Source organism: Drosophila subobscura, chromosome J (genome assembly GCF_008121235.1).
Source record: "Drosophila subobscura isolate 14011-0131.10 chromosome J, UCBerk_Dsub_1.0, whole genome shotgun sequence".
NCBI lineage: Eukaryota > Metazoa > Arthropoda > Insecta > Diptera > Drosophilidae > Drosophila > Drosophila subobscura.
The window spans coordinates 11,973,463-12,000,272 of NC_048532.1; the positions used below are offsets into that span (position 1 = coordinate 11,973,463).

The 26,810-nt window shown below is 44.0% G+C and overlaps 2 protein-coding genes across 2 annotated transcripts in view; one reads left to right on the forward strand and one right to left on the reverse strand.

Moving 5' to 3' along the window:
* Nucleotides 1-220: 220 nt before the first annotated feature.
* The window catches only part of LOC117895402 (receptor-type guanylate cyclase Gyc76C-like), a 37,697-nt gene continuing 11,107 nt past the window's right edge, over nt 221-26,810 (reverse strand). The window contains 17 exon segments of the mRNA XM_034803031.1: nt 221-2,181; nt 2,184-2,556; nt 2,625-2,789; nt 2,856-3,084; nt 3,158-3,464; nt 3,531-3,696; nt 3,771-4,103; nt 4,163-4,453; nt 4,593-4,753; nt 4,807-4,978; nt 5,042-5,264; nt 5,318-5,472; nt 5,551-5,763; nt 6,059-6,124; nt 6,200-6,397; nt 6,484-6,709; nt 22,772-23,014. Coding sequence (XP_034658922.1) covers nt 794-2,181; nt 2,184-2,556; nt 2,625-2,789; nt 2,856-3,084; nt 3,158-3,464; nt 3,531-3,696; nt 3,771-4,103; nt 4,163-4,453; nt 4,593-4,753; nt 4,807-4,978; nt 5,042-5,264; nt 5,318-5,472; nt 5,551-5,763; nt 6,059-6,124; nt 6,200-6,397; nt 6,484-6,651 — 4,608 coding nt within the window. The 5' untranslated portion in view covers nt 6,652-6,709; nt 22,772-23,014 and the 3' untranslated portion in view covers nt 221-793.
* Nucleotides 8,906-10,313, forward strand: LOC117895409. The gene has a single exon (XM_034803041.1). The coding sequence runs from the start codon at nt 9,333-9,335 to the stop codon at nt 10,128-10,130; it is 798 nt and encodes a 265-aa protein (XP_034658932.1). The 5' UTR covers nt 8,906-9,332; the 3' UTR covers nt 10,131-10,313.

Consider the following 26,810-nt stretch of genomic DNA (forward strand, 5'->3'; position numbering starts at 1 on the left):
CTCGTTCATAATTAATTAATTAAAATTATGCATTTACTGTTAAGGACTTAACCAATACATACAATCACACGCACTTAATTACATACTAGCAAAACACATTGATACATCAATTTTCCATCTTTTGATTTTCGAAATATATAAATTACCTAGTTTTCCTTTAAGCTGCATCGCATTTTGTATAGAAAAGCAAACATTTTCAATTACATTTACATCAAATATATGTTTTTGTTTCTGTTTCCTCATATAAATATGTGTGTGTGTGTGTGGTTGTGTTACATTTACAAACGTACATTTAGATGTGTGGGTGTGTATATGGTATACATATATATATTTATATATTATATATAAAACAATAACTAGTCTGAAGACCTTGTGACTAGACGGTTTTTTCGGCTTCTCCAATATTTATATGTAGGGTAGCGTTATCAAATATGTATATGCAATGCTTTAATCATTCTTTTGATTTGATTCCTCGAAATTGCAACAATTCCACAAAAAATATACCTATATGTACTTTCCATCCCATTTCACATCGACAAGCTGTAGATAATCTATTGATTTCGAGGTGAAGAGGTTTGTACATATATGGATGCATATCCCCAACACAGAGGCACACAAATAGTTTCGATCGATCGATGATACAAACTACAATACATAAAACGAAGAAATAAGCCAAAAGACAATCGTTTCCTGCTCGACACGGTTCCTGAGTAACTTTTTCACCTCCAACTTATTATCCTCCCATCCTCCGCCATCCTTCTATCCTGCTATCTATCCTCTTAGATCCTACTCTCTACACTATACTCTCACGATCTCGGGCACCGGCTGCTGCCGCTGCCGTCATATCCGTGAATCCAGCTCTTACTCCTTGCACACCGGTGGGCAGGATTCCCACTCGCCTAGCCTCACCGCTGCGCACTCCGTTGCCCTTGAAGAAATTGGCCATCCAGTTGCCCAGCTTGGTGGCTCCGCCGCCGGCACCTCCGCCACCAATTCCTCTTGGACGCTGATTGGAGGAGGAACCGCCCAAGATGTCCAATCCACTGACAGGGCCATCGATGTCGGCCGCATAGCTGACACTGTTCCCGTGTCCGCCACCGCCCGGATCCATGTGCTCCAGCGAGTGCCAGCGCTTGTTGTGCGCCAACATCTCCTCGGGCGGCACAGAGAGCGAGGCCTGACGCTGCAGCAGGGGAGACTCCAAATCGTCCTCGATATTCACACCTCCATTGCAGTTGTTGTTCAGATGCTTAGCACAGCTGCCGGAGGATACATTGCTGGTGCGCCTGCGGCTGGAGCTGCCGCCGATGGGAACGATGCTGATCTGGCCATGGGCATGGGCATTGGCATTGGGGAAGCTGCCGGAGTAGCGGAGCGTGGGCAGCTGGCCGTTGTCGTGCCGCATGAGCAGACCCAGCTCATCGTCGTAGCCATCGTTCGCATCCACTGGATTGGCGGACATGTCGTCGTCGATCTCCAGTTGGCTTCCCTCCACATCACCGTTCTGGTTGCCGCTTATCAGCGACACTCCCGTGTCCAGGGATCTCGAATTGTTTTTAGACAGCTTGGAGGGTGGGAGCTTGACCCTTTCGTGCCGCTTGCGCAGATGCTGCCACGGCATGGGGTCCAGGGAGCGAGATTCCCTCAGGAGCATCTCCACGTCCACCTGTGAGACGGTGGTGCCATCTGCGTCGTCTTCCTCGCCAAGGGGCAGCTGGGTGGCACTGATGATCCTGTGGGGCCGCACCATGGCCAGGGGCTTGTGCAGAGCGTTCGGCTGGCGTACTAGACTCGCTCCTCCTACTCCTCCATCCATATCACAGTTCGTTTCATTTGTTTCGGAATGATTCAGCGTGCTGAGCGAGGCCAGAGCCGACTCCAGGAGTGCTCCGCCCACAAAGTGTGCACCGCCCAGTCCATTGACTGGTCGCTCCCTGTCCCTGTCCCTCTTGCTGACTCGCGGCGACTCCCTCACAGAACCCTGCAGACTGTACGTGGACTCGACATCCGCCGGACGTGGCACACTGCTCTGACGCCTCGATCCTGTCCCGCAGAAGTGCATGGCCTGAATACTTGGCTGCCTGGAGTCGGAATTAAGCTTCGGACTCTTTCTGGGACGCGAGAACAGCGGTGGCATGTCCATCATGTCCACAGGCTTCTTCTGTATCGCATTATCGTTGGCCCCGTCAGCCACCAGGTGATTACATCGCCCTTTCCCTTCATATTGACCAGGCCACGCTTCTCGGTGATGTAGCCGCCGCCCAGTTTGTCTAGCGCCAGCTTACACTTGTTGGAAATGTGTATCTTCAGCGCCTCCCCGTTGCTCTCCATGCGCGAGGCCGTGTTGACGGTATCGCCAAAGAGGCAATACCTCGGCATCGTTAGGCCCACGACGCCAGCCACCACAGGGCCCGTATGCATTCCGATTCTCAGCTTTAGCGTCTCATTCGGACGATGGGCAATGCGATGCTGCTTCACGGCCTGCAGCAGCTCCAGAGCCATCGAAGCTATTTCGCCAGCATGACGATCCCCATTCTTGATGGGCAGGCCAGAGACCTATCAAGAAAATGCATTAGAGATCCATACAGAGAGAGTGTGGGCGTATGTCCTGTGCTGGCACTTACCACCATGTAGGCATCGCCTATGGTCTCCACCTTGTACACATCATAGCCCCGGATGATGCGATCGAACACCGTGTAGAGATCATTCAGAAAGTTAACCACCTGCAGCGGTGTGCTCTCTGCCGACATGGCCGTGAAGCCGACAATGTCGCTAAAATAGATGGTCACCTGTTGGGGAAACAAAATATATGAGCATAAGGAAAGAAATACCTAAAGCTAAATGCTTCTTCATACCAAATCATAGGACACCGGCTCAACGCCCTGACCCATGGTCAGCTTCTCGGCCACCGACTGTGGCAACATGCGGTGCAGGAGATCCTCAGTCTTGAGCTTCTCCTCGCACAGCAGACGTGTACGCTCGGTAACAATGTCCTCCAGGTTGTTGGCATACTTCTCCATCATTTCCATCATTTGGTCCATGATGTTTTTGGTTTTACCGCCGCGCATCTTCTTCAAGCGATTGCTACATTAAGATTTAATTAAATCGTTATTGGAACTACTAGAAATAAAGAGATAAAAGTCAATGAGTAGCGTACCGTATGGCACTGAATTCGGGCCGCTCTTCGGGATCCTCGGCCCAGCAGTCCTTGATGCAGGCCAGCACATAATCCGGACAGGATTCGGCCTCTATTATGGACTCGACCTCCGGCCGAAACGGCACGTGGCCATTGAGCGGCAGCTTCTTCACAAAGTCCACAATATCCTTTGGTTCTAAAATGGTTTGTCCGAACGGACCCTTACGACTAAATATCTCGTACATGATGATGGCAAACGCATAAACATCGCCCTTTTGGCTGCCATGGATATGGTTCCGCAGCAGCTCTGGGGCACGCCACAGTTGATCTGTGAAAAAGAGTGTAGATTCAAGAATAGAGAAGCTCAAGCACAGGGCAACGACTGGATACTCACTTCGATAATGCTGATGCTCCCCAATCGACTCGTTCTCGGCGCACTGGCGCAACTCGTGCAGCCCAAAGTCGGTGACTTGCAGCATCCAGCGCGAGGTGACAACACAATTCGAGGATTTGAGATTGCCATGATAGATCAATTGGGAATTGTGGATGTAGATCATGCCCTGCAGATCAAAAACAAAAGGAACATTAGCAAGGGTTACATTTTGTTGTCTATTTTGTTCTCTCATTTAGTTACCTTGATGAGGTCATGGATGAGTGAGGCAATAAACAGATCATCCAATTTGATGTCTTCGTTCTCGATGATATCGTACAGACTGCCCTTGGCGCAGTAATCAGTGACTAGCAGTATGCGGGTCGGCTCCACGCTGGCGCCAATGAAGCTGTTGATGTTGTCGTGCCGCAACTCGCGCAGCAAACGCATCTCCTTCATGATCTCCCTGGAGATGTCACGTTTCCGGGGGAACTTTAACTCTTTGATGCGCACCACAGCGCCGCGTAGACGACCCGTGGAGGTCACAAACTGATTCGTCCAGCGAGAGCCATAGCTCTGGGCGCTCATCAAACTGACCTAGAGAGAGAGAGAGAGAGTTCAGTGAGGATCAAAGAAAGCATCAACTGTCGACTTACCTTGCTGGGTGAGGAGACAATCTCGTTACCCGAATAACCCTTGATTTCATTGGGATCGATCTTCCAGAGCAAACCCTCAATCTCCAGCTCAATCTTCCATTTGCGATAGATGCTCATGGTGATCACGCCGGAGCAGAAGAGCAGCACTCCCAGCACCACGGCTGCCACTGTGGATGTGTAGTGTGTGTCGTCCTTTTTGCACAATTCATTGGCAAATCCGCACATGGGCTCGTCCGTAGGCTTCTCGCCGCCCGAGGGCCAGTCTATAGATCCATTGATCAGTTTGTATTCCTTTAGAAAGGAAAGATAAACCATAGATACACGTGAGTACACATGGATTTCCCATTTAGGGGGAGTTGTCCGGAACCAACTTAAAGTCACAAAGTCTAAGGCAAAAGGCAAACTAAAAAAGAGAAGACGACTCACTCACTGGAAGTTCTTCGCCTTGGTGGAAATACGCCACGGGTACCATGTGATAGTGGCAAATCACACCGTTTGAGTTATTCCATTTGTGTGGCTTGTACGCCAGCACTGAGAAATTGCCTTCCGAATCGCCATACCGATCGATCTTGATCGTGGAACCAGTGACGCCTAGAAACTTACTCAATTAGCAAACATAAAGGGGAATAGCAGGCAGGACTCACTCATATAAGTGCGATTCTTGATGATGGTATCGATGACACGCGTCCCATTGCTGGCCACATCGAAGATCACCTCATCGGTGAGCACTCGCGTCTCCTGGCGCAGCATTTTGTCCACAGCCCAGGCATACAGTTTCACCGAATCGTACAGATAGGCGGCATAGATCGAGATGAACTAAAGGACGTACCATGTAGTTGTTTAAAGGGATGCCAATGACAATGAGGATGGCACGCTTACCTTGCTAAATTTACTTTGGGAAAACAGTTTGGGTATCTCAAAATTGAACGGCGGCATGGAGCTGTAGGTTCGCACGCGTTCTGTGAATTTCTCATATCCCTTGGTCGGCGGCGTGGAGGCCACGACGAGCAAACTGCGTGCCAATTGGTTGAACTTCTCGGTGCTGTGGCAGTTGGACATGAGATCGATTTGATCCACTTTCCGCAAATATTTCTCTGCCTCACTGTAAGCCAAAGAATTAAGTCAAATGTGCAGAATTAATAACTGATCGCTTACCGTTCGGAGTAGACCATCATGTCCACAAAGATCACCATGTATTCGCCACGCGCAAACAGTCCGGCCGTCTCCATGGAGCTCATAAAGTCCACCAGGCTATTGGCTGCACCCAAAAACACATAGATCCTAGTGCGGTTCATGGTATTCTGCACCAGCTATAAAAGGATCGAAGGGGAGAGTGTGCTGTGAGTGTTTGCACTTCGAATTATGTTTCTGGTGTTTTTTGAACCCACCTGATACCAATAGCCGGAGCGACAGCAATCGAGACCCAGTTCACAGCATTTGGCACGATTGTCGATGAACGACTGCTTGTGATTGATGGTCATGTTCCGCTTGGTGGCCTGATCCTTGAGCAGATCCGCCACCGGGCCCCACACGTCCTCATAGAGGATGGAGAACTTATTCCAGGCATAATAGCGCAACAAAGCGAGCAGCGATTTAACGACCTGCAAAAATACGTATGGGAACTGTCAAGTGTGCTCCAAAAAGAGAAGAGTATTTAAGGGTGCAACGGTGGGCGGGTGGTCATACGTATAGCATGACCTTTGGCTTGGGTTCACATCCTTATGGCTGTTCTCTGTTGCTGTTGTTTTTTCTCCTTCTCTCAAAGATAATCCCCTGCCCTGTTTAGCAAAAGAGTCAGGACAAGGATGGACGCACAAGACCTTCCCTTCCACCTGTTGCAATCACACCCCCATCCACAACCCCAGTCTGTCTCTCTCTGCTTCTCCCACCACCCACCTGCGTGTCTGGCGGTTCGGTGCGAGCGAATGTCGGTATGGCGGATGCACGGTACTCTGCACATTTCTGCGGAAAAAAAGGCGATGCATGATATTATCTGCGCGGGAAAGCATAAATCGGGGTTAATATTTCGGAGCTTACGTAGGATATCATTGGAATGTTGCGACTCTGCGAGACGATGGCCTCCACGTAACAAGGACCCTCAGGACCAAAAATGGTGGCAATGCCATCGCATATCATTTCGGTAATGGCTTTGGTGGCCAATACCGTATCACCCTTGGTGTCATTCCAGCGCAGGTCTAGCGTCACATTGGGCAGCAGATTCGGATCCTTGTTGACCTTTAACACGAGGAAGGGTAGGAATTATCAAAGCAGTTGTTTAAACTGTAGCGCAAACGTTGAGCTTCCAATTAGTAGAGACTTACCTCATCCAGGGCCATCGTCAGCGCACCGGATATGGCCAAGCCCTGACGCGTCTTGAGCTCGCCAGTGAGAGCCGTCAGATAGCCCACGGTGAGGACGGTGCGATGATTGCTACAGTCGCGCACTGCCACCGACAGCAAGAGTAGTAGATTAAAGGGCCAACGCGTCATGGCCCCTTAGGCCGGGGCCGTTCAGCGCGACGCCTATGGGTCCCAACAGATTCTCACACTGCAACAAAAACATACAGAAATACATACACATAAGCGCAAGGATATCAAGAGTTATCAAGAGGATGCAATTCAATCTGAGGCACATGCACTTCCTGATTCATGTTTGACAAACAGAAACACATACCAGAGGGGAAGTTCTGAGCTTTGTCGGAGAACGAACATGGTAATACCCTTAATGTTACTCCTACAGAGATGAGATACTCCCATCAGATGGCTGTTCATGTAGATATTTTGACCCAAGATTGAAGCATTTTCCCTTTTAGAATCAGTTTAAAAGTTAAACTTTGACATTTCTAATGGCAATCATTTCCAACAAAGGTAAGGTAAGGTAAGCGGAAGTTTCGAGAAATCTAGACTATTTATAGACACGAGGCTTATTTCCTTCCCACTACTTTAAGGATAAGAAGAAAGCCCTCTCTGTGTGGTAGCTTGGTGTTGCTTCTGAGAAAATTTGATTACTGAATGGGTTAGGGTATGCCAAGTGCCCACACACACACACACACACACAAAGAAACAGACGGAGAGTCTGGCACTCGGACACTCGGCAGGCAAGCAATAAAAGACTGTTTTCCTGGAAAGCAAGAGGATATGCAACGAATTGGTGTTAGAAGTGTTGCAGCTGTGCGAGGAGTATGCATGCGAGAAGAAGTCAAATGTCAACTGCTGCCGATGGTCAATTCAAACAACCTTGACACCCACACCCAGGAAACAGCACGCAGAAACAAAAAAGAAGAAAATCCAGGGAGATGTGAAGAGAACTTCTAATTAAATCCTTTTAGGCTCCCTCTCCGCCCAGTAGTGCGCCCAAAGCAAAGCATCCTATGGGTGCAGAGTGGATTAGAGGAATGTACTACCCACTCCCAGAAGGGTTGCATGGCTCGTTAGTATTAATTATGGAATGTGTACGCGTTGATTTCAACATTATGCAATTTCGTTTGAGGCATTAACCGTATCGCGGCGTATGTGAGAGCGAGTGGTGGATGGATGGAATACCTGATTTTGTCCCTGGCATTTGCTTGCTATTATCCCACCCACACATCAACACACGGCCACCAGCTGTTTTCCCACCTGCATTGTTCTGACTGTTTGTTCTGGAAGGAAAGCGCATTCCATTCAAAATGGATTACTGGGTAGTACCTCTGAGCAGATGGAACAGAGAGAAAGATAGGAAAGTGGATAGTGCTGCTGTTCAGCCTTTGTTTGAGTTTTATCCTTAAATGCTCACGTTTAACTTTAGTTAATATAAAAGAAATGAAATGTACATATACATATATGTATTTAAATTAAAGCGAAACACTAATGAGCCTGAAGTATACAAACAAATAAAAGGTAATTGGATACATTTCACATTTCCCATTACAGAGATTGTTTGTATTTATGATATGACATTTTAAAAGGGAGTTTTCACTCAATGCATCACGTTAAACTTTAAAGCTTACACTGACAAACTTATTCGACTTATTTGGTTTGTTACCATTCCTTAGGTATCTCCCACCATAAATAATATTTTTAATTTGTTGACATTTATTCTTTTAAGGAATCTAAGTGGGGATTCCAAGAATATTTCTTGGAAGGCGGGACTCTTACGCTCCTCCATTGAGGCATTCCAGCAATCTTTCAAGCACTTCTTCAATCTCAATCTCAATCAACACCCCAAAGCGCTCATGCCACCATAAATTAGCATTTCCGACACACTTCACATATTTGTTTCTCGTTTTTATTTTTGTTTTCTTCCCTCCCGCCACCCGACCGTCCGTTGTTTATTCTTTAGTATTTTTTTTGCCAATGTTGCAATTTAAAATTAGAACTACTTGGCCCCGGGCCTTGGCTAATTTTGGGCGCCACTGATAAATATTTGCGCAGCATTTTGACACTCTTATACACTGGCGTTGCGATGTGAAGAGCGCGTTTCCAAGAATTCCCCTTTTGGGCCAGTTCTAAAATAGAGTGTTCGCATTCCTAGAATAAAGATTATCGGGAGGGGCTCAGACAATACGACTGGAGAGAGGCCGTTCCATAGAATTGCAAAACAAAAATCCATTTAGAGCTTAGAAAGAACATTTTTATGGAGTTACTGTTAATGGAAAATGCTATTCAAATACGCATAAAAAGGCTATAAAGTAGAAATAACACCCGGAAAATGGAAAACCCCATATCCCCTTTCCCTTACCTTTACTGTCAAAGCCCTAACACTTGATTTCCGTCCAGTCGGTATCCAAATCTCACATCATGTTCGTTATTTGTCAATTGTTGGTCTAGAAATTTTTGTTGTTTTCCGATTGCGAAAGATTTTTATCTTTTCGCGCTGAGCACTCCTCCGGCAAAAGGCACGCAAAATTCAATGTTCGGTTAGGATCGGGAGCCCGCCCTTGGAGTGTACTGGAGAGGAACAGGAGGAGCTGGAACAGCAGCCGCCTTTTGCATTCCCGTGTACGTTGACGTCTGAGGTACTGCTTTTGTTGGAGGGTAAAGGCATTTGTGGACAACTATGTGAGAGCAACAGAAACAGCAGCAACAGCAGGAGTGGCCGGAGACAGCAGCCAGGAAGGAGTGGAGGCAGCTTCGCCGCCAGAAGCCGTGCAAAAAGGAGACTCCAAAGAAGACGAAGCTCCTCCTTTGAGATGGCCATACACGAGCAGATCGACAACCTGAACATCTGGTGGTTCCCGCGCGACTTCTGCCAGTCGAGATTCGGGGAGTACCAGCAGAGCGGCACCAACTCGTGCACCCTCATCTCGCTGCTCCTGGCCGACAAGGTGTCCAAGGCGGAGAGGTTCTACCACCGGGTATCGAATCTGCCGCAGCGTGGCTGGGAGATGTTCGGCAATGCCATGAACGATGGCAACAGTGTCTACCACAATGTCATCTCGGCCAACACTCCGCATGCGCGCAACCTCAATCTGAACATCCCGGACGCCATTGCGGCCATCCGGACGCAGCACAAGATGAACTTCCGCCTGGAGGAGTGGTTCTACACTCACATGGAGGCGGACACCTCCAGTCCCATGTACAACCGGAACGTGGCCGTGCAGCTGTCCCGCATCTTCCAGATCACCCTGCAGGTCTTCCAGCAGGCCATCGGCCAGAGCACGCCCCCCCATCTGTTCGCAGCCATTATTGCGGACAGTCGTACGGTGATGGTCACCTTCGATTTTCGTGCCTCAATCGTCGCCCTCTTCGACTCCCATCAACATGGTCGCGATGCGGGCGCCGTGTTTGCCCAGTGCACCCTCCAGAATATGGACGATCTGCTCTTCTGGTTCATCAGCATGCTGCACAACGTCTACTCGAGTCGTCCCGCCCTCTTCGAGATCTCTTTTCTCAGCTCTCAGCCGGGAGTGGCGAAGCGTATTCCGCCGGCCATCAAGAAGATTGCGGGTGACCTCAAAAAGCCCACCAAAAACCATACGGCATCGTAGCAAATGGACCGCAGATGTAGAACCCCAGTGTTTACCCCCATGTCTAACATCTGGCATCTGGGAGCGGGCTCAACCCAAAATTTATCAAGTCAAAAGTTCCAAAATAGCAAAATCAAAGATTTCAGGCCTTTAACCAAATTCCAAATTCCACAGTGACCTTCAATAAACAAATAACGAACATCATTTGAGTATTTACTGTAGGACCTGTAGATGGGAACCCTTCCGCTGGTAATATAAATTCCCATTCTTTTCTCAACTCTCTTTCACTTTCCTCTAAACATAAACATCGAAATAATTCATTTTGATTATTTCATTCATTTCCATTATTGCAAGTCATTTCTTGTCTAAATATTTCTACATGGAACACACTTTTTCCTCAACTTTTTGCACAACTGTGCGAGGGTCAAGCAAAACTAAATGAAAAATTTCTAGTTTATATTTTGTGTGGCATCTAAAAGTGTTTGTCTGTGTTTGTCTGTGTCCGTGTTGATATGTATTCGCAACGAGTATATTTTCATTATTTCTATTACCTAATTACAGTTGAGTAAACAATGAATATGAAAAGAACTTGAAGTTGTACATATGTTTGGGGGAGGGAGAAATGCTTTTCAAAAAACAGAGTAAAAGTTGAACTTTGAGCGGGATTAGGAGGGGGACCTAATAGGATAGATATAAATGTGTACATTGTTTGTATGTATTCCCTAGTTATACGACGCTTGTGGAGCTCTTCTTCCGTATATTCGTATTTTCTCGACTTCTAATCAAAATGAGTTAAATAAACACATAACGTAACCTATTAAGAACTTAGTACGTGACAACAATTTAAATATTTATAAAGTAAACAGAGAGCAGCAAAGAATAACAGACAGAGAGAGAGAGAGAGAGAGAAGCAGCAGAGAGCGGCGAGCGATTCTAAAAATAGAATCACATTTCGAAGAAAAATATGAGAAAAGAGCAATAGCAGAGGGAGACGACGACGGACGTGATAAAACGTTTAACGAAATGGAAAAAAGCTTGAGGACAGACAGCACAGAGAGCGACGACAGAATGGGAGAGCGAAGAAAGAGAGAGAGAGAGAGCGGCGCTCGAGAGCATAAGATGCAGAGAGCTTAGCTGTAATCAACAAACAAACAAGAGAGGAAAGCTCAAGTTGTTTACCGAAGCATTTAATACCCTTGCAAAACGATCGATGGCATGGCAGCTATTTATGGGAAGCTAAAAAAAAGATTCTGACAAAAACTGGCCAAAGATAGTTCCATTTGTAGATATTAGTTATAGTGCATAATAGGTACAGAGCGTGGTGTCTTATTATTCATTTGCATATCAAACATCATCTAAATTCGATAATGCTCATTGCAAGGGTATGGCCACAGTAAAGTCAGTCAGCGTCGAGTTGTGTAACATAAAAAATATCGCGTAGCCGCATCGTGGGTCGCCTCGGGGCGCTCTTTCAGTGGCAATCGACTCAACTTCTCGCTCTCCCTCTGGTAGAGGCAGTGCAACAAGTTGCAGTTGCACTTTTTTCCAGTTAAAGTTGTTTCCCGCTGCACACGTGTGTGTCTCTCTGCCTGTGTGTGTGTGTGTGTGTTGGGTTGTCTAAAAATAAAACTTGCGCACTAAAAATAGAAACCAGACGCAAACACGACAATCCCCAACCACCAAGCACCGACCAGACCACAACACCAGGCATTCCCGTGGATAAACCAACACACGACATTCAGCAAACAGCACCCAATGCAATGGGTGGAAGGAGGGAGTCACATTGGGGTGTTGTGTGTGTGTGGTTGTGAGTGTGTGTATCGGAAACAATAAGTACAAATAAAAAACCAAAGCTACAGCAAAAACAAACGGAAAATGTGCGTGAGTCGTCCGACAATTGTCATCGGATTTAGGGGGGCTTGACTCATTCCACTGTCGGACTTTATTCAATCCCAGTCTCAGTCAGCGACTCAGATACAGTTACAGCATTTACAGTATCGTGAGTGTTTTTTCTTTGCTTTGGTTCTTTATAGAGCAGATGAATTGCCACTGATGAAGGCCCTAACACAATTAGGGGAACATATGCAGGTAGTTAACAGAAGCTGAAGAGAATTGCATCAAATGAGAGCTTAAATATATTCAGAATAAATCACTTTTACTATCAAAAATTCATTTGGAATTAGATTCTTAGAGTCAAAGCAAAGCAAGCTTTAAATTGTTGCAAATACTTGATTTAAGCAAATTCTTGATTCAATTGTGGATCTCCATAAATCTACTAGAATTTTTAATTGCAAATTAACTTTGGATTAAACCCCTTTAATCCTTAGCTTGTCGTCTCGTTGCTGATTGAAAATTCCCTTAATGAAGTTTATTTATTTCATTATTTGTTGTTATTTGTTTTTGTCTATTGTTTGCTGAAGGCAATCAGTTCAAGGACACACACATTACACACGCCCACACACAGGGCATCTGAATCCTTGGCCATTCTGCCATCAATCATCAACAAGTTAACCCCACAAAAGGGACACACACACGACCGCCACACAAACGAAACATTATCGCACCACAGCCACAGATAGGCAGAAGCCACACAGGCACAAACAGACCCACACATACGCAGGAAAAGGGTTCAAAGCCCTCTCTTGCTCTATGAAAGGAATTCCAGGATGGGTTGTGGCAGTGGCAGTGGCAGTGGCAGGGCCCAAGCATTAAATGGATTATTGGGCCCGAATGTGCAATTTGATTTCATCGCCACAGAGATGAGTCCCCCGAGAGAAAGAACCTTCTACCCATTCCTTCTTTTCAGAGTGAAAGTGTAAGAAAGCGTAATTAGAAATTGGAAAAGGGATTTCAGCAAATGAGTAAGGACAAAGAAGCCTTTAAAGTTTACACTTTTGCAAAGAAGTGGACGGTTCTGCTCTGACAGCAGCCCTGTCGAATGGATATGATAAATGAATGGTCGTCTTGGCCGCAAGGACATGCCATGGAGATGGAGCAAGGCGTGGCAGCAGGGCTGAGGCACCCAATGACAGGACCCAGACAGCTGTCTCATGTGAGGCGAGTTGATTGCATTGCCTACAGCCCCTGAAACGTGGTCAACGGGAAAGCAATGGAATGAAATGGAATCAAGGACAATCAAGGGATCCTAATACATTTACCATAATGTCTCACACTCCCCTTCTCTAGGTGTCTCTTCCCAAATCAAATTACAATATAAACGAACTGTTCAACTGTTGCAAATGATTCCCTCGTTTCTCTATCGCCCCACACAGACCGTGCCTCGAATTGGGAAACAGGCATCGGCATCGCCCATCCATAGCCGTGCACACACAATCTGTTGAATGGCACAATGTACCCACAGGAAAACACACACACAAAAATTAAATGAGCCAAAAACTGATGAAAAATTTACGAAAATTCGTCAAATAATGGCTAAAGGATGGGAAACAGCAAGGAAGGGAGAGACTGCACTCATGGATTGCCACAGATGGATGCATTCATTCAATCATTTCTCTGTGCTGGGAATCTTTAAACTAAACCTCTCAAAGAGAAAATCTTTCCCTCCCCCCGGCACCCAGCAATGCTCATTCATAATTCTCTTTGCTGCCCGGAACTTAACCCAGTTCTCGTTTCTGCCTCAAAATGATTCCTCAATGGGACAATGATTCCATTTAAGATCATTCTAGCGCCATACCGCATCATGGCATGCCACACACTCAACAATGTCAAGGCATCTGTCGAGAGAGAGAGAGAGAAGAGAAGAGATGTGGATGCTGTGGAGTTGTGGGGCTATGGATGCAGGCTGCTGCCGCATTGTCATCGCATGTGTTACACTCTGAAATTTCACTTTCAAAGAAGCCCAAGCCCCAAGCCGTTGATGATGATGGTGCAGGCAGGAGGTTGGACCTGGACCTGGGCTATAGCATGGGCTATGGAGCCATGGCATACCATTGCCTTAGCTGAAGCTTCAACTGCCTCTGCCCCGCCTGATGAGGCGCCGTTTTGCTGGCCTTAAAAGGAGGCAACACATGAGAGCCAACCGCTTTGGCATTTAACAGCAGGCACGGCCCAAACACAGACAGACAGAGAAGGAGAGAAAATAAGTGGTGGAGAGAGAGAGAGAGAGAGTGGTGGAAAGAGAAGGCAAACCAATCTGGCCATATTTTGAAGGCTCCCTGCTTCAGTTCGTGTGAAAGTGAAGGGCTTTTTGGGAGGCCAGAGCAAACCAAAAGAAAAAACACAAAGGAATTTCCTTGAATGTGCAACATTTATGAGCGGGAATTATGAGGCAGGAAGATCTTCTTCTTCTTAATCTCTTCTGCAGTCTCTTTCAGTGTCTCTTTTTAGCCTCTCTTTTTCTCTTTAGCTCCTTCTCTCGTCTGACTTCTCTCATGCAAAGCAGTGAGACCTGTCTGTCTGGCTGTCTGTCTGTCTGTGTGTTGCCAAAAAACTGGATTTTCTAAAAATAGACCGTGGGGAAATACTTGAATACGCGCCACATGTGCCATGCAACGGCCGCCAAAAGGCAATGCTACTGCAACAATAACAATAACAACAAACCGACCAGAGGCACGCTCAAACGCCGAAACCGGGTTCCTTCTTTCCTCATTTCTCTCGTTAGAATGAATGCAGGGCCTCCTCCTTCAAACATTGGCACCCAAAAAGGGGAAAAAAAGAAAGAGAATTGAGTGGTTTCGAAACAGGAAGCACTATTTCCGTTTCTCGCATCACAAATACGCACAGAAAGGGAGAGAGAGAGAGCGGGAGATGGAGGGGTTTTCCATTTCCATGTGGCAAACAGAATGCATCAATGCATTTTTTTACCCATTGAATGCTCGTAAACTATGTTTGAACCTCCCTCTGTCAGTGAAATTAAAGTTTTTTAAAGGATCTTTCCATCTGTCCTAAAAACACTTCCCTTTGGCAAACTTCTAGGCGAAATTCAGGGATAATAATCGCCTCCTTTGTGGGTGAACAGTGTGGGTAATTTCCTGGGGGTCATTTAAGGCTCATTCCGTCTGTGTCCCCAAAGCCCCCGAACTAATAATTCCGCCTCAATTGGATTTCCTCGATTTAATCAATTCGGTTTCAAGTTTGTGGCTTCAACGCTCTACCGCCACCACACCCATCAAGATTATCCAGTTTCCAGCAGTCAACACTCTTCTCCCTCCCCATTTTCTCTCTATTAGAAATATTCTGTATTTTATCAAATGCAGCGCTAGGGGACTCTCTCCTCTCTCTGGTGTATTTGCCAGCCAATGCGTCGCGACGTGGTCTTCATCTTCATTTCTCCATATCTTACTCCTCCTTCTCCTCTGGATGGGGCTCAGTCCTGTCCTGTCCCGTCCTGGCCTTCTTCTTGGCCAGTTTGCTGGTTTGTTTGGGTGACAGGGTGGCTGGCTGGCTGGCTGCCGGACTGGCTTCGACCACTTCTTTCGGGTCTGTGACTGGAGCTGATGTTGGGGCTGAGGCTGAGGCTGGGGCTGGGTCTTGTCTTGATGGGTTTAACAATTTAACAAGTTCCATGCCATGCAGGTTGTTGCTGTGGTCGGTGCTCGGTCCGGGGTCTGCCTCGTTGTCTGCCATTGCACGCAAAGTGGTTTAACTGGTATTCATATTATTATATTTTATTTTTTATTTGTATTATTAGCAGCGCCACAACTAGAGTACATTTAACATTTCCCCTCCTCTCCTCCCCACTTACAATATACTCTGTACCCTCTCTCTCTCTCTTACAGCATTCCAAACGCATTCCCAAAAATCTCTTCCCCCCAAAATGTGGAGCCAATCCTTCTGTGCAGTAAGGCGTATGCGTAATAATTGTTGAAAAGTGCAGAAGTGCAGTTTCTTTCATTATTGCTTCCCCCATTCAGACATTCACAGATTATAATGAGCGACAGTGCATGTTCTTGGGGGAAATGCATACATTCGTACGTACATTTGAAATATGAATGTGTTTATGTGCGAGTATGCATGTCGGAGTAAAAGATAAAAGTCGGGGGATATACATATGTATGTATGTACATGAATCAAGTTGCAAATTCTTCTTTCATTTGCAGTAGCGGCAGTCAACGGCACTCAAGACACTTGAATGAGTGTTAATCCCAGTGAAGGGAAAAACTTGTAAATGCTTTGTCGCTACCGAGTCGCAAATGCCAAAAGGGAAACTATGGTTTAATGGTTTAAAGGTTTAGCAATTGAAAAGGAAAGAGAAATGGCTGGATGTGACTGGCATGTGAAAGTAGTGTTCAAGTACAACTAAACAACCTTCTAAAGGATGTCTTGCACTCCAAAAGGTTAAGTCGACCCCTAAACACTCCCTAAGTTATCCCGAAATGATATGGATAATGTATTCCAAATTAACCCAATTGTCCCAGATTCTAATTTAAGCAAAAACTTTCATTTAGATAATTTTTAACTTCAAAACAACACATTTTTTAGTTCGCAGAAGCCTCGATCTTCAATTCTCCAGACCAGCCAACCGATCAGACCGGAACTCCCCTTCCTCTCATACTTCTGCTTCGTCTCTCTTTTTGGATCCCTATGCGGAGCGGATCGGAGCGCCAAGGCCATTTATAAATACTCCAAGCTAAAAATAAAACATTTTGTTGTTGTTGTTGGTATGTATATATGCATATACATACTTATAGAAATAAATATATAAATTTATATGTATAAAGTATATTATTGAAGGAAAAAAAAACAAAAACAATACCCCAGCGATTAATGGCAAAGTGATATGCAAACAGCAAATGGCTGCGACTCGTTCTTCCAGCGCCAGCTCAGCTGTCGCCGACGCCAGACGGAGCGGTCAAGCGACCCAAGCCCCCATCCAAACCGAAACCGATCCGTAACTGAATCCAAAGAAACGGAATCCGGAATTTGGAATTCACAAATTCAGAATTGATATGGTTTTTCGATGTTTTATTAATAAGTTTAGTGTCTGCACATGTCACAAAATGCTGTTTGCTCTGTGGCGCCTCTGTTGGTAAGAGAGAGAGAGAGAGAGAACACACCACCAACTAAAAAAAGATTTGCAGCCCATCCTCATGATAATCCCCTCTGCTCCGGTGAGCTCCATAGAGCATTATCTCGACTTGGGTTTTATTTTTGGGGTGTTTTGGGGCTGATAAGAACCCTCTGCCGCTGCCTCCCTCTCACTCTTTCTGCTATTCCCCACCTCGATTGAAATTGGAATATTTTTGCACATAAAATTATATTAATAGTACGCACAGAGACGGGCGATAAAAATCGCCTCTCGAATGTCTTCAATTCCAATAAACATAATCATTATAAGGCTCCCCCGAGAGAGGGGAGTGTTGCTGCCTTTCGGATTCTGGTTCGACTTTCGTTATATTTTGTTCTCCCACCCCTTTCTGAGGGGGGAGGCGCCATCAGAATCGATTCCCTGCCAACACCTCTATTTGACGCACATACTCATACTCATACTCGTATTCGTATTCGTATTCGTACTCGAACACACACGTGTATGCATATCATATAATAAATACAAAATTTATGGGTTTATGGTACGCCCGATTATAATACTTTTTTCGGGCAACAGTTGAATCAAGGGAGAGGGAACGGAGAATGCATGAAAATCCCATTCTCATTCCCATTCCAACAAATTTGAACTTGAAATGGAAATATTTCGATAAAAGTGCTAAAAGAGCTGATTCAGTGTGACTTTGTGGGTTCGATATTGAGGGGAGGGGCTTTGGTTAAGGTGGGTATCCACACATGTATGTATTTCCAGGTGAAATCAACTGAATTTCAAATGTGCACTGTGCACTGATTTGACATCTAAGTCCCTACCTTTAGAATTCCAAATATTTTAAGGGTTTTTTTCATATTTATTCAAATTAATTATCACCCACTTGACAGTCTTTTGGGAACTTTGAAAATTCCAATTTAAATACACTCGAATAAATCCCCAAAAAGCGGCTTGGCAGCAAAGGAAATCCCCTCAAGTCCTCCAAAAATTCTGCAGAAATAGAGAGCAGCAAAACGAAGAAGGCAGAACGATTTGAAGCCAAAGATGTAGAGCGGTAGATGGTGGATTAATTTATGCCGAATTCGAATACGAACGCAAGTAGTTTTTCTAGCAATCAATTCGAATTGAGCCGCAGGCACAGAACAGGCTCCTTTTTGAGGAAAAAGGTCAAGGCGTGTCCTGGTTAAGGCACCTCTTCCCTCCCACCAGAATGATTCGTTTTCCTCCGACTCGATTTGTTCGATTCTTAATTGAATTGGATTAAAATAATTGCTCAGCAACCGACAGCAACGACGAAAGCTAAATACACAGAGTAGAGCAACCGCTATGGATACCTCACAGCCCGCCCCATCCCATCACTCCACATTCGCGCTACCGATTCCCCCTCCCACGCTGTGCCACTCCACCACACCCTCCTCCTCTCCCCTCCATCAATTATCGCTGCTGTCGGCTGTTGTCTATTTATTTTGTTATTAAATAATAAGACACAAATTAATGCAATTTGTTTACTCAACTTAACTCGACCGAACCCGAACACCAGCCAAAGACACAGAGCTGCAGAGGCGTTGGGCGGTCTCCTCAATTAACCCCCCAAGAAGGAGAAGAAGAATTGCCAGGCGAAAAAATATAATAAAATCAACCGAAAAAAAAACACCAACCTATTTCCATCTTCTGATTAGTCATTGTGTCTGGTTGTCCACGCGACAAGCCAAGAAAAAAAAATATAGAAAACAGCGAAAAAGTAGAAAGCGAAAACTCATTAATTAAGCAGTTTAGGAGGTGGTCGGTCTTCCAAACATTACAATAATCATAAAAATAGAAAAGAAACAGATCCGAAACGTGCCCAGCCCCAGTGGCGGCGGCATCACCTCATCTTCCAAGAGGCACCTCATTCAAGAGGTCTATCAATCCCATTGACTTCCAGGTCAACAGAAAAACACAAATACTGAAACTTAAAACCAGATAGAAAAAAAACCTCAAAATTTGACACCACATGATGATAAATCGTTCTCTGTTTCTGTCTCTGTTGTTGATTTCGCTTTTTATTGATGGATAAAAAGCTACCTGACTGAACAACAAAACTGGATGGTAGATTTCTGCTTCGGGTCTGGCCTTTATTCGTATCAGTATCTCTGTCTGTGGTTGTGGTTTTGGTTTTGGTTTTGTCAGGGAATCAATTAATTGGCATTTACTTAAATTAGCCGCATGAAGATCGGCTCGGTTCCAATAAATACCTCTTAAACATAATTGGATTTTAAGTTTTGTCTGACTTTACCATTGTATGTCGAGAGCTTATGGACTCTGAAGGGAAGGAAAGGTGTTATGGTGAAGATGGGGCAATGCTCTGCATGTTCTTTTACATATTCTTCCATTTATTGTTGCTAAAGTTTTGCTAAAGATCTCCTTCGAACACATCCCTCAATGCACTTGATTAATCTGTAATTTTACCCCCAGTCTTTGGCAACGATTCCCTCCCATCATCTCTGCTTGGGAAGGTGTAAATATAATCCACCTAATTTTAAGCTCTTTTGGCTAATTGAATTGTAACTTGAATCGTGTAACCCATTGATTGATGGGCTCATTGATCCCTCCAACCCTATTTCCACTGCCTCTGCCCCTCGATGCCAATCAAAGTCAAGTTTCCAATATTCCGTAGCCTATTGGCCAGCCAAGTCGTCGCCTCTCTCCATTGATTGATGAACTTGTGGCGGGCCGTCGGCTCCTCAAAAGTTCTTCATTCATTCATTCACTCCGTAATTCATTTGTGTGTAAGCCCACATAATACATATATTTTTAAGCTAATTACCCGGCGCCTTCGACTTTGCCTTTGCTCGACTCTCAATCAATTTGCTATCAATAATTTCAACATCCCACCATACATAAATGATTATATTATTGGAGGTAGAGGAGTGGAGTATGAATGTACATATGTATGTATGTGAATAACAGTGAACGAAACACTTGATAAGACCTCAAGATAAGTAAAAACAAATATCATTTGAGGAGACAGACTGTGGCAGAGGGTGCTCGAGGGGTGTGGAAATACAAGTCACTTGAAAATGTCAGTTATAATACCCTCTCCAGACCCCACGAGAGAGCCACCAAAATAGCCGATCCATCGTCGTTGGATCGCATTTCAAGTGTTGCCATTGACGTTTAATTGGCGCTTAACAAATTTATTCTCTTTAGACCTTTGTTTTCCGATTTGGCTTTGCCACTGGCTCAATTTTTTTGCTATTGCTTTGACTTTGGCTTCTGGGGCTCCAAATGCGTGAATAATGACAGTTAAAGCTTGTATACATTTCATGAGATTTTGATATGGTTTTTCTGTCGGTGGCAGTGGATGTGGAGGAAGTAGAGACGGTAGACAATATACTCCACAGAGAATGAAGTTTTTTTCTGTTTTTGTGTTTGTTATTCTTTCAAAGATTCTCCTTATTGTTCGAATTGAAAGAACGGCTGCCGCTACTGCTGTTGCTGCCGGTTGTATGGAAATTTAGGGGGTGCCCTTGGGTGACTTCCGCATTACGATGAAAGTCAATAGATAAGCGATATAACGATGAAACGATAGAAGAATGCAAGAGGAGGATGAGGAGGCAAAGTCGAACACCAGCGATATTGGTTATTGAGTGCCTATTGTTATTCATCTTCGGTGTTGTGGATTTTGTATTTTTGATGAGTTTTTAGACAATCTGCTTATTGAAAGCGAAAGGAGGCAGCGAACTAGAAAATTGATTGAAATTTAATTGAAACAAAGAGTGGGCTTATTAAAATTGAAGTTGATAATCCTTAAATTCAAATAAATAATGGAAATATCATTGTTTTTACTAGAATTTTACTAGAATTAGAGAACTTACTAGAACTGAGTTTCCATAATTCATGGGATGACAGCAATCAACATGCAATGCAAAGATTTGTACTAATTGTACTAAATTTGTACTCTGCCAGAACCCAGTTCAATTAAATTTTAGTTTATTATTTACTAATCCCTATATCTACACATAATTTAAAGTTTAACCTTCCCCTATGTGACAAAGTATCGCTATGATTCATGAATAAACAACAACTGTGCTCATTATTCTTATTTTTTCTGCTTTTTCCATAATAATAATTTGTCGATACACAGAATGTATTGCCATATCAATGGAGGAGCCCCCCGACCAAACGAAAAACGACCGACTGGCACTTTTATCATTACTAATCGCTATTCCATTCCATTCCATTCCATTCCGTTCTTTTTTGTAACTGTTCGGTTTCTATTTTTAGATCAGAGAAGAGCGAGCGCAAGAGAGGGAGAGAGAGGGAACATAATTTATTGTTTATATAAAAGTTATCTTTAAATTATCATTAATTTATCGTGCATAATAAAAAGTGTAGTGTAGTGTTCTTGTGGTGTGGTTCTCCTCCCATGTCATAGCATATTGCCCTGTTTCTCTGTCGCTCTGTCGCTGATTCAAGGGAATATTCACTGTATCTGTGAGTCCTCGTTTGAGTGTATGAGTCGATTTGCGGTTGTTTCTATGAGTGTCGCTAAATGGCGCGAGCTTATAAATAATATATGGTATCATATGAGGTTTAGGTCTGTCTCTGTGGCTGCTGGCGCGATTGAGAAAACAAAGAAAAACGAAATGAGAATAAATGTGTAAATTATTGTTACAGTTTCCTCATCGTGCGACACCGGCTGGTGATGATAAGTCGGAGAGACGATAGAGTGTTAAAGGTTAAAAAATGATGACTACAAATGCAATAACTAAAAGCCAATTTGTAGAATGTAACCAAAGAAATAGCCAAGTAGCCACGGCAAGGGAAAGCAGATTTTCGACAGTCTCAAGATAGCCAACCGCTGAATCAGAGTTTAAACGTTGGAATTTATATTTACTCGTACGATATATAGCATTCATGTACATACATATGTTTACATACGTACAAATGTAAGGGGTATATTGTTGTATAAGAAAGTGGGGAGCTTGCACAAATTTTTGCACATGTCGCTCATTCGTTCGATTTGCGTTTAAACAAACAATTAGCACATTTTGAGTAGATCGCCAGTAAGTCGTGAATGGAAGTAAATGATGGATATTGGAAGCTTTCAAATGGCAATGGATACGGAATATTTCAGCGAAACTCAGTAACTCATTAAAAAAAAATCAGTCTAAACTGAAAGAATGATCAAATTTCCAGCTAATTGATTGCAGAAAGCAGAAACAAACCCCCAAGCTGTCGGTCGGTGGGAAAGTCAGGTGCTAACACACAGCACGTGTCCCAAGGCGACTCCCCAGAGAAAAAGCGGATTTAAATGCTATTGCATTAAGTAAAATTATAGCTATAATTTAATTTATGCATTATTAATTCAAACACACATTCTAAAGATAATTTAATATTTGTTTGTTTGGAGGTATGTATGTATGATAATCCAGAAAATGCGAAAACCAAAATCTGCATAAACATTTGCATATTTTATTGTGACTTTAATTATGAAAATGAGCTCAACAAATTGATCCCAATCTGGAGGACTGTCCCCCCTCATTGTCACCTAGATAAATTCCAGGCCCCAGGAGAGAGCTTATTAAAAATGCACACCTGCAACCTCCTCCCATTCCCCATTCGATATTTTATACAAATTTAAAGATTAAATACATATTCTGGTTGTTTTTATTTTGGCACTCACGTGATTTTTGTTGTGGATTGTGGTGTGTGGATTGTAGAATACTTCGGAGTTTTCGTTGCTGCTGCAACCGCACCAACCACACGGAGTGGTTTAACAAAGGAATTCGATTCGAATAATGGTGTGGTTCGCTGCCGCTGACTGTTACGGTATATGTCCAGTTTCCAGTGTCCTGTATGAAACCTCACACCTGGCATAAAAATCCACGTACTATATAATTTTTTTAAGTCCAGGCTGAGGTCATAGCTACAAAAATAAAGCAGAGCAAATGTTTTTTTAATAAATTGATGGATACCAAAAAAAATGGTACAATTCCGTGGTACGCAAATCCGTTTAAGGACAGTTTTACAGATTTATACATGTAAATGCTACCAGCCAAAAAAAATTGCCAATTAACGAACTGCAAAAGTCATTCAATCGTGATAAGCATACAAATAAATAGATTACAGATACACATACACTTAGAGAAAAGCAAACGTAAATATTGCCATTTCAGGGCTTCTTTTTTTGCGGGCAGATCGATTTCTGGTGTTTATGCATCCATTTAGATGTACAAATACAATATCCCTGCTGAACTTTTTCTCTATTAAGGTATTATGAAGGAAAAACCTATTTTTTGCTGATAAAAAATCTGTTTAAAGGCCAAATGGCAAATATTTGCACAGCTGCCTGCCTCTTGTCCTCCCTCCTTTTGGGGCGACTTCATATTTCATACATATACACATAATGCAAGTATTCTCTCTATTTGTGAGCTTCCACGGGGCAGGGCGTATTTTTGAATATCGTGTCCAACATTTCTGGTCCCGTAAGCACTGGAAACAAGTCGCGTCCGCGCTGCAGCAGAGAGCGTGCACTCGTGTTGCCACAGAAACGCACAAAAGTCAACACAACTCTAACCAAAAGCAAGGAGACGAAGAAATGCCCTTTCATATTCCTAAACAACTGGGAATCCTTTTGAGTCCAGAAGCCAACGCTATCAAGCCGAATAGTTGACTACTTGCAATCAAATACCAAAATAAACACGGCCTTAATGATAATTATGACTGACATTATAAAGGATACGGGGGTGCCGCTTGCCCACTCTTTTATTAAAGCGACGTAGTGCCAACGCAGCAGCAGCGGCCCCACCCACTCTCTTCACCTCTGATACTCAATACTATCCTCAGAAACGATTATTGGGACAAAGGAGCAATGTGCGCGTAGGGAGGGAGGAGCTAATTCAAGCAACTCAGAGAATGCCAAAGAACAAACGACTCCTTCCATTAAATCTGAGATGTAAATATGTGTGGGGCGAAATGCAGGAAAATGCAAGAAAATGCTGGGAATTACTCGAGTAGATCGCTTCTGAACGTGTCTGGAAACGGAATGCGGACAGAAAGCAGGAATGGAATGTTAATCAGTGGCTCCGAATCCTTGCCATTGAATCATGTGGAAAATTGCGGTGAAAGAGAGGACGGAAAATTCTGTAAGTGCCAGGAGAAATGGTTCCGAAACTGAGGTAAAAAAAGCTAAAATGTAATATAAAACGGGGCTCTAAAGAGAATATAAAAGAGGGATACAAAGGGGAACTGGAAGAAAAAAAAAAGACTTTACAGTCATTGAAAAAAACGATAACTAGGATGACAGAATTAAAAGATATTAGGATTCCCATTGAAGAATTTTTACGTAAAGAATATCTCATAAATATCCCAAGGTAAAAAAGCCTGTTAACGAAAAAAGAGGACTCTTCGGGCATACCCTACACTATCTTTAGCATGCCCTTTAAGCTGGCATTCATTCAAAAAAAAACGGAAGTGTAGACACATAAAACTCTTTCAACTGTTGCTCTGGACAGCAAATCTGCGATTCGTTGGCCACCGCTGTCTGGGGCCCCAGTGTTCCCATTTTATTTATACAGGATGCATTCGGCAGGATACAGATATGCACTGACTCGGCATATCCATTTGACATTCAGATTCAAATGGGAGGTGCGTGCACCTGTCTCACCTCATCCAGTCGCCAGCGTTTTTCGGTTCCATGACAAATTGAGTTAAAACTCCTAGATGTGTTCTGATTCTCACTTCCAGCAGTAGTGGGTGTGACTCGCCTACAGATATACGTACATATGTCATGTGCAGTGGCAGATGGATGCAGTGGGGCACTAGTTAATTGCTTGTCATTGCAATAACGGCGGTGCGGAGCGGCGCCCACGCGGATAAGTATGCTATGCAAATGTTAAACTTTTCTTTCTACAACTCCCAAAGAGAAGGAAAGAGAAAGAGAGAGAGACAACTCCTGGCCAAGAAATGGATAGAAAACAGGAAAGTTATTAAAAAACTTTTAGAGAGAGGATCCGTCTACACTTCCCTCTTCCCCACCTCTTAAAGGGGCTGGAATTGCAGAGCTCATAAAAATAATAATAAATTTCCCTTCACTCTTTCCCCAATCCATATCCTGTTTGTGTTGGGGAAATTGCAGGACAAACAGTTGTTAAAGGCACCAGAGAGGTCGTAAAATATCTGTGGCATAAGGTATGTACACATATACATACATATTGACACATACTCCTCCTTCTCCTGCTCTACAAACCCATACCCCGATTGCGATTAATGCTAATAGAATGGAAAACCCCGCCCAAAAAAAAATTAAGGGAAAAACAACAAGGCAGGAAAAAACCCTTTGTGGACTTTCCTCCGACTTGGTGGCGTCGTCGTTTTCTTCAATCTACTTTACCTTTTACTTATTTGTTTATTAAACAAAAACACTCAAATTGGCAGAGGACAAAGGCAAGCCCACATATTGGACACCCTGCGCTCCTCCGACAGAGAAGAAACCACCACAGAGCAGGAGGAGTACCATTGAAAGGTCTCCCTCTCCTCCAGCGAAGGCGCAGACGGACAGGACAAACTGCCTTTGCAGGTGGGCTTTCTCTGATGACGACAAGTTCTTCGCATTTTCTCGAGTATTTTTCCTGAAAAAAATGCTGTTTTCGCCTACGGAAAGCCCGCATTCGAGAGCAGGGATGCGGTTTACTTGCAGAAAAATAACTGAAAAACAGTCGCGGGGGCTGCTTTATAAGTAAGTAAATTTCGTAATGCAGGAACAGGGAGCTGCCGTAAAGTTGTAGAATGTAAAGAACATCTCTCAGTGTTCCAAGCAAATTCTAACTTTATTTTCAAAAAAACAATTTGTTTGTCTAAAAACTTTAATTAGTTTTCCACTTGCTCGATATTGCCACATTTTCATTTGCCCGTTTTGGTGGGAAAAACTTTCACATACCTGCCACAACATTTGTCTTGGCAATGAAACTTTTCTAGCAGCTGCCTCTTCTGCCTCATGTATCCAAAAAAAGCTCTGTTCTTTATCTGTTGCTTTTGTTAACTTTGCGACTTAATTTATGCATATGCAACTCCGTGAGAATTGGAATCCGAGCCAAGGGGCCAAGAAAGTGGCAGGAGTCCGGCAATCGACATAGTTCTCCCTCCAGATTGTCAGTGAAGTGGAGGAGTGTGGCTATCCGAAACACATTGCTTCCGGTCATATACACAACAACACGCCCAGGAAAATCAAGTCGGAAAGGGCCATTAATGCCAAGTTAAAACAACATAATTTAGTGCCCGGTGTGGCGGTGTGGCAGTGTGGCAGTGTGCCTTTGGGGCCTTAACATAAACACACTTCCCGCACGACAAAAGCGTTGAAAGGCCTCTTTAAATGTTTCAGCTTCTTCGGGGCACGGAATGGGGATGGGCGAGACGAAGGCAAGACCTCGAGGGAGCAGTCCACAATGTTGCCTCCAAATCGGCGAATAGATTAGCAACCTTGTTGTGGTTAGCAGATTACGTGTACCATTATGCAAATTCACTTTCGGTTGAGTCTTTCGGTTTATGTTTATTATTTATAGTACGATTTCCTGGAAATGTTGAGCAGACACTAAAATGTTTTTCTTGGTTATTGGCAACGTTTATTTAGCAGCAGATTGAGAGGTGAAATATGACTTTGTTGCGCGCAAAGTAAAGAATAATATTTAAGTGAAATTTAACTTAAAAGTTTGGCTTTCAGCATA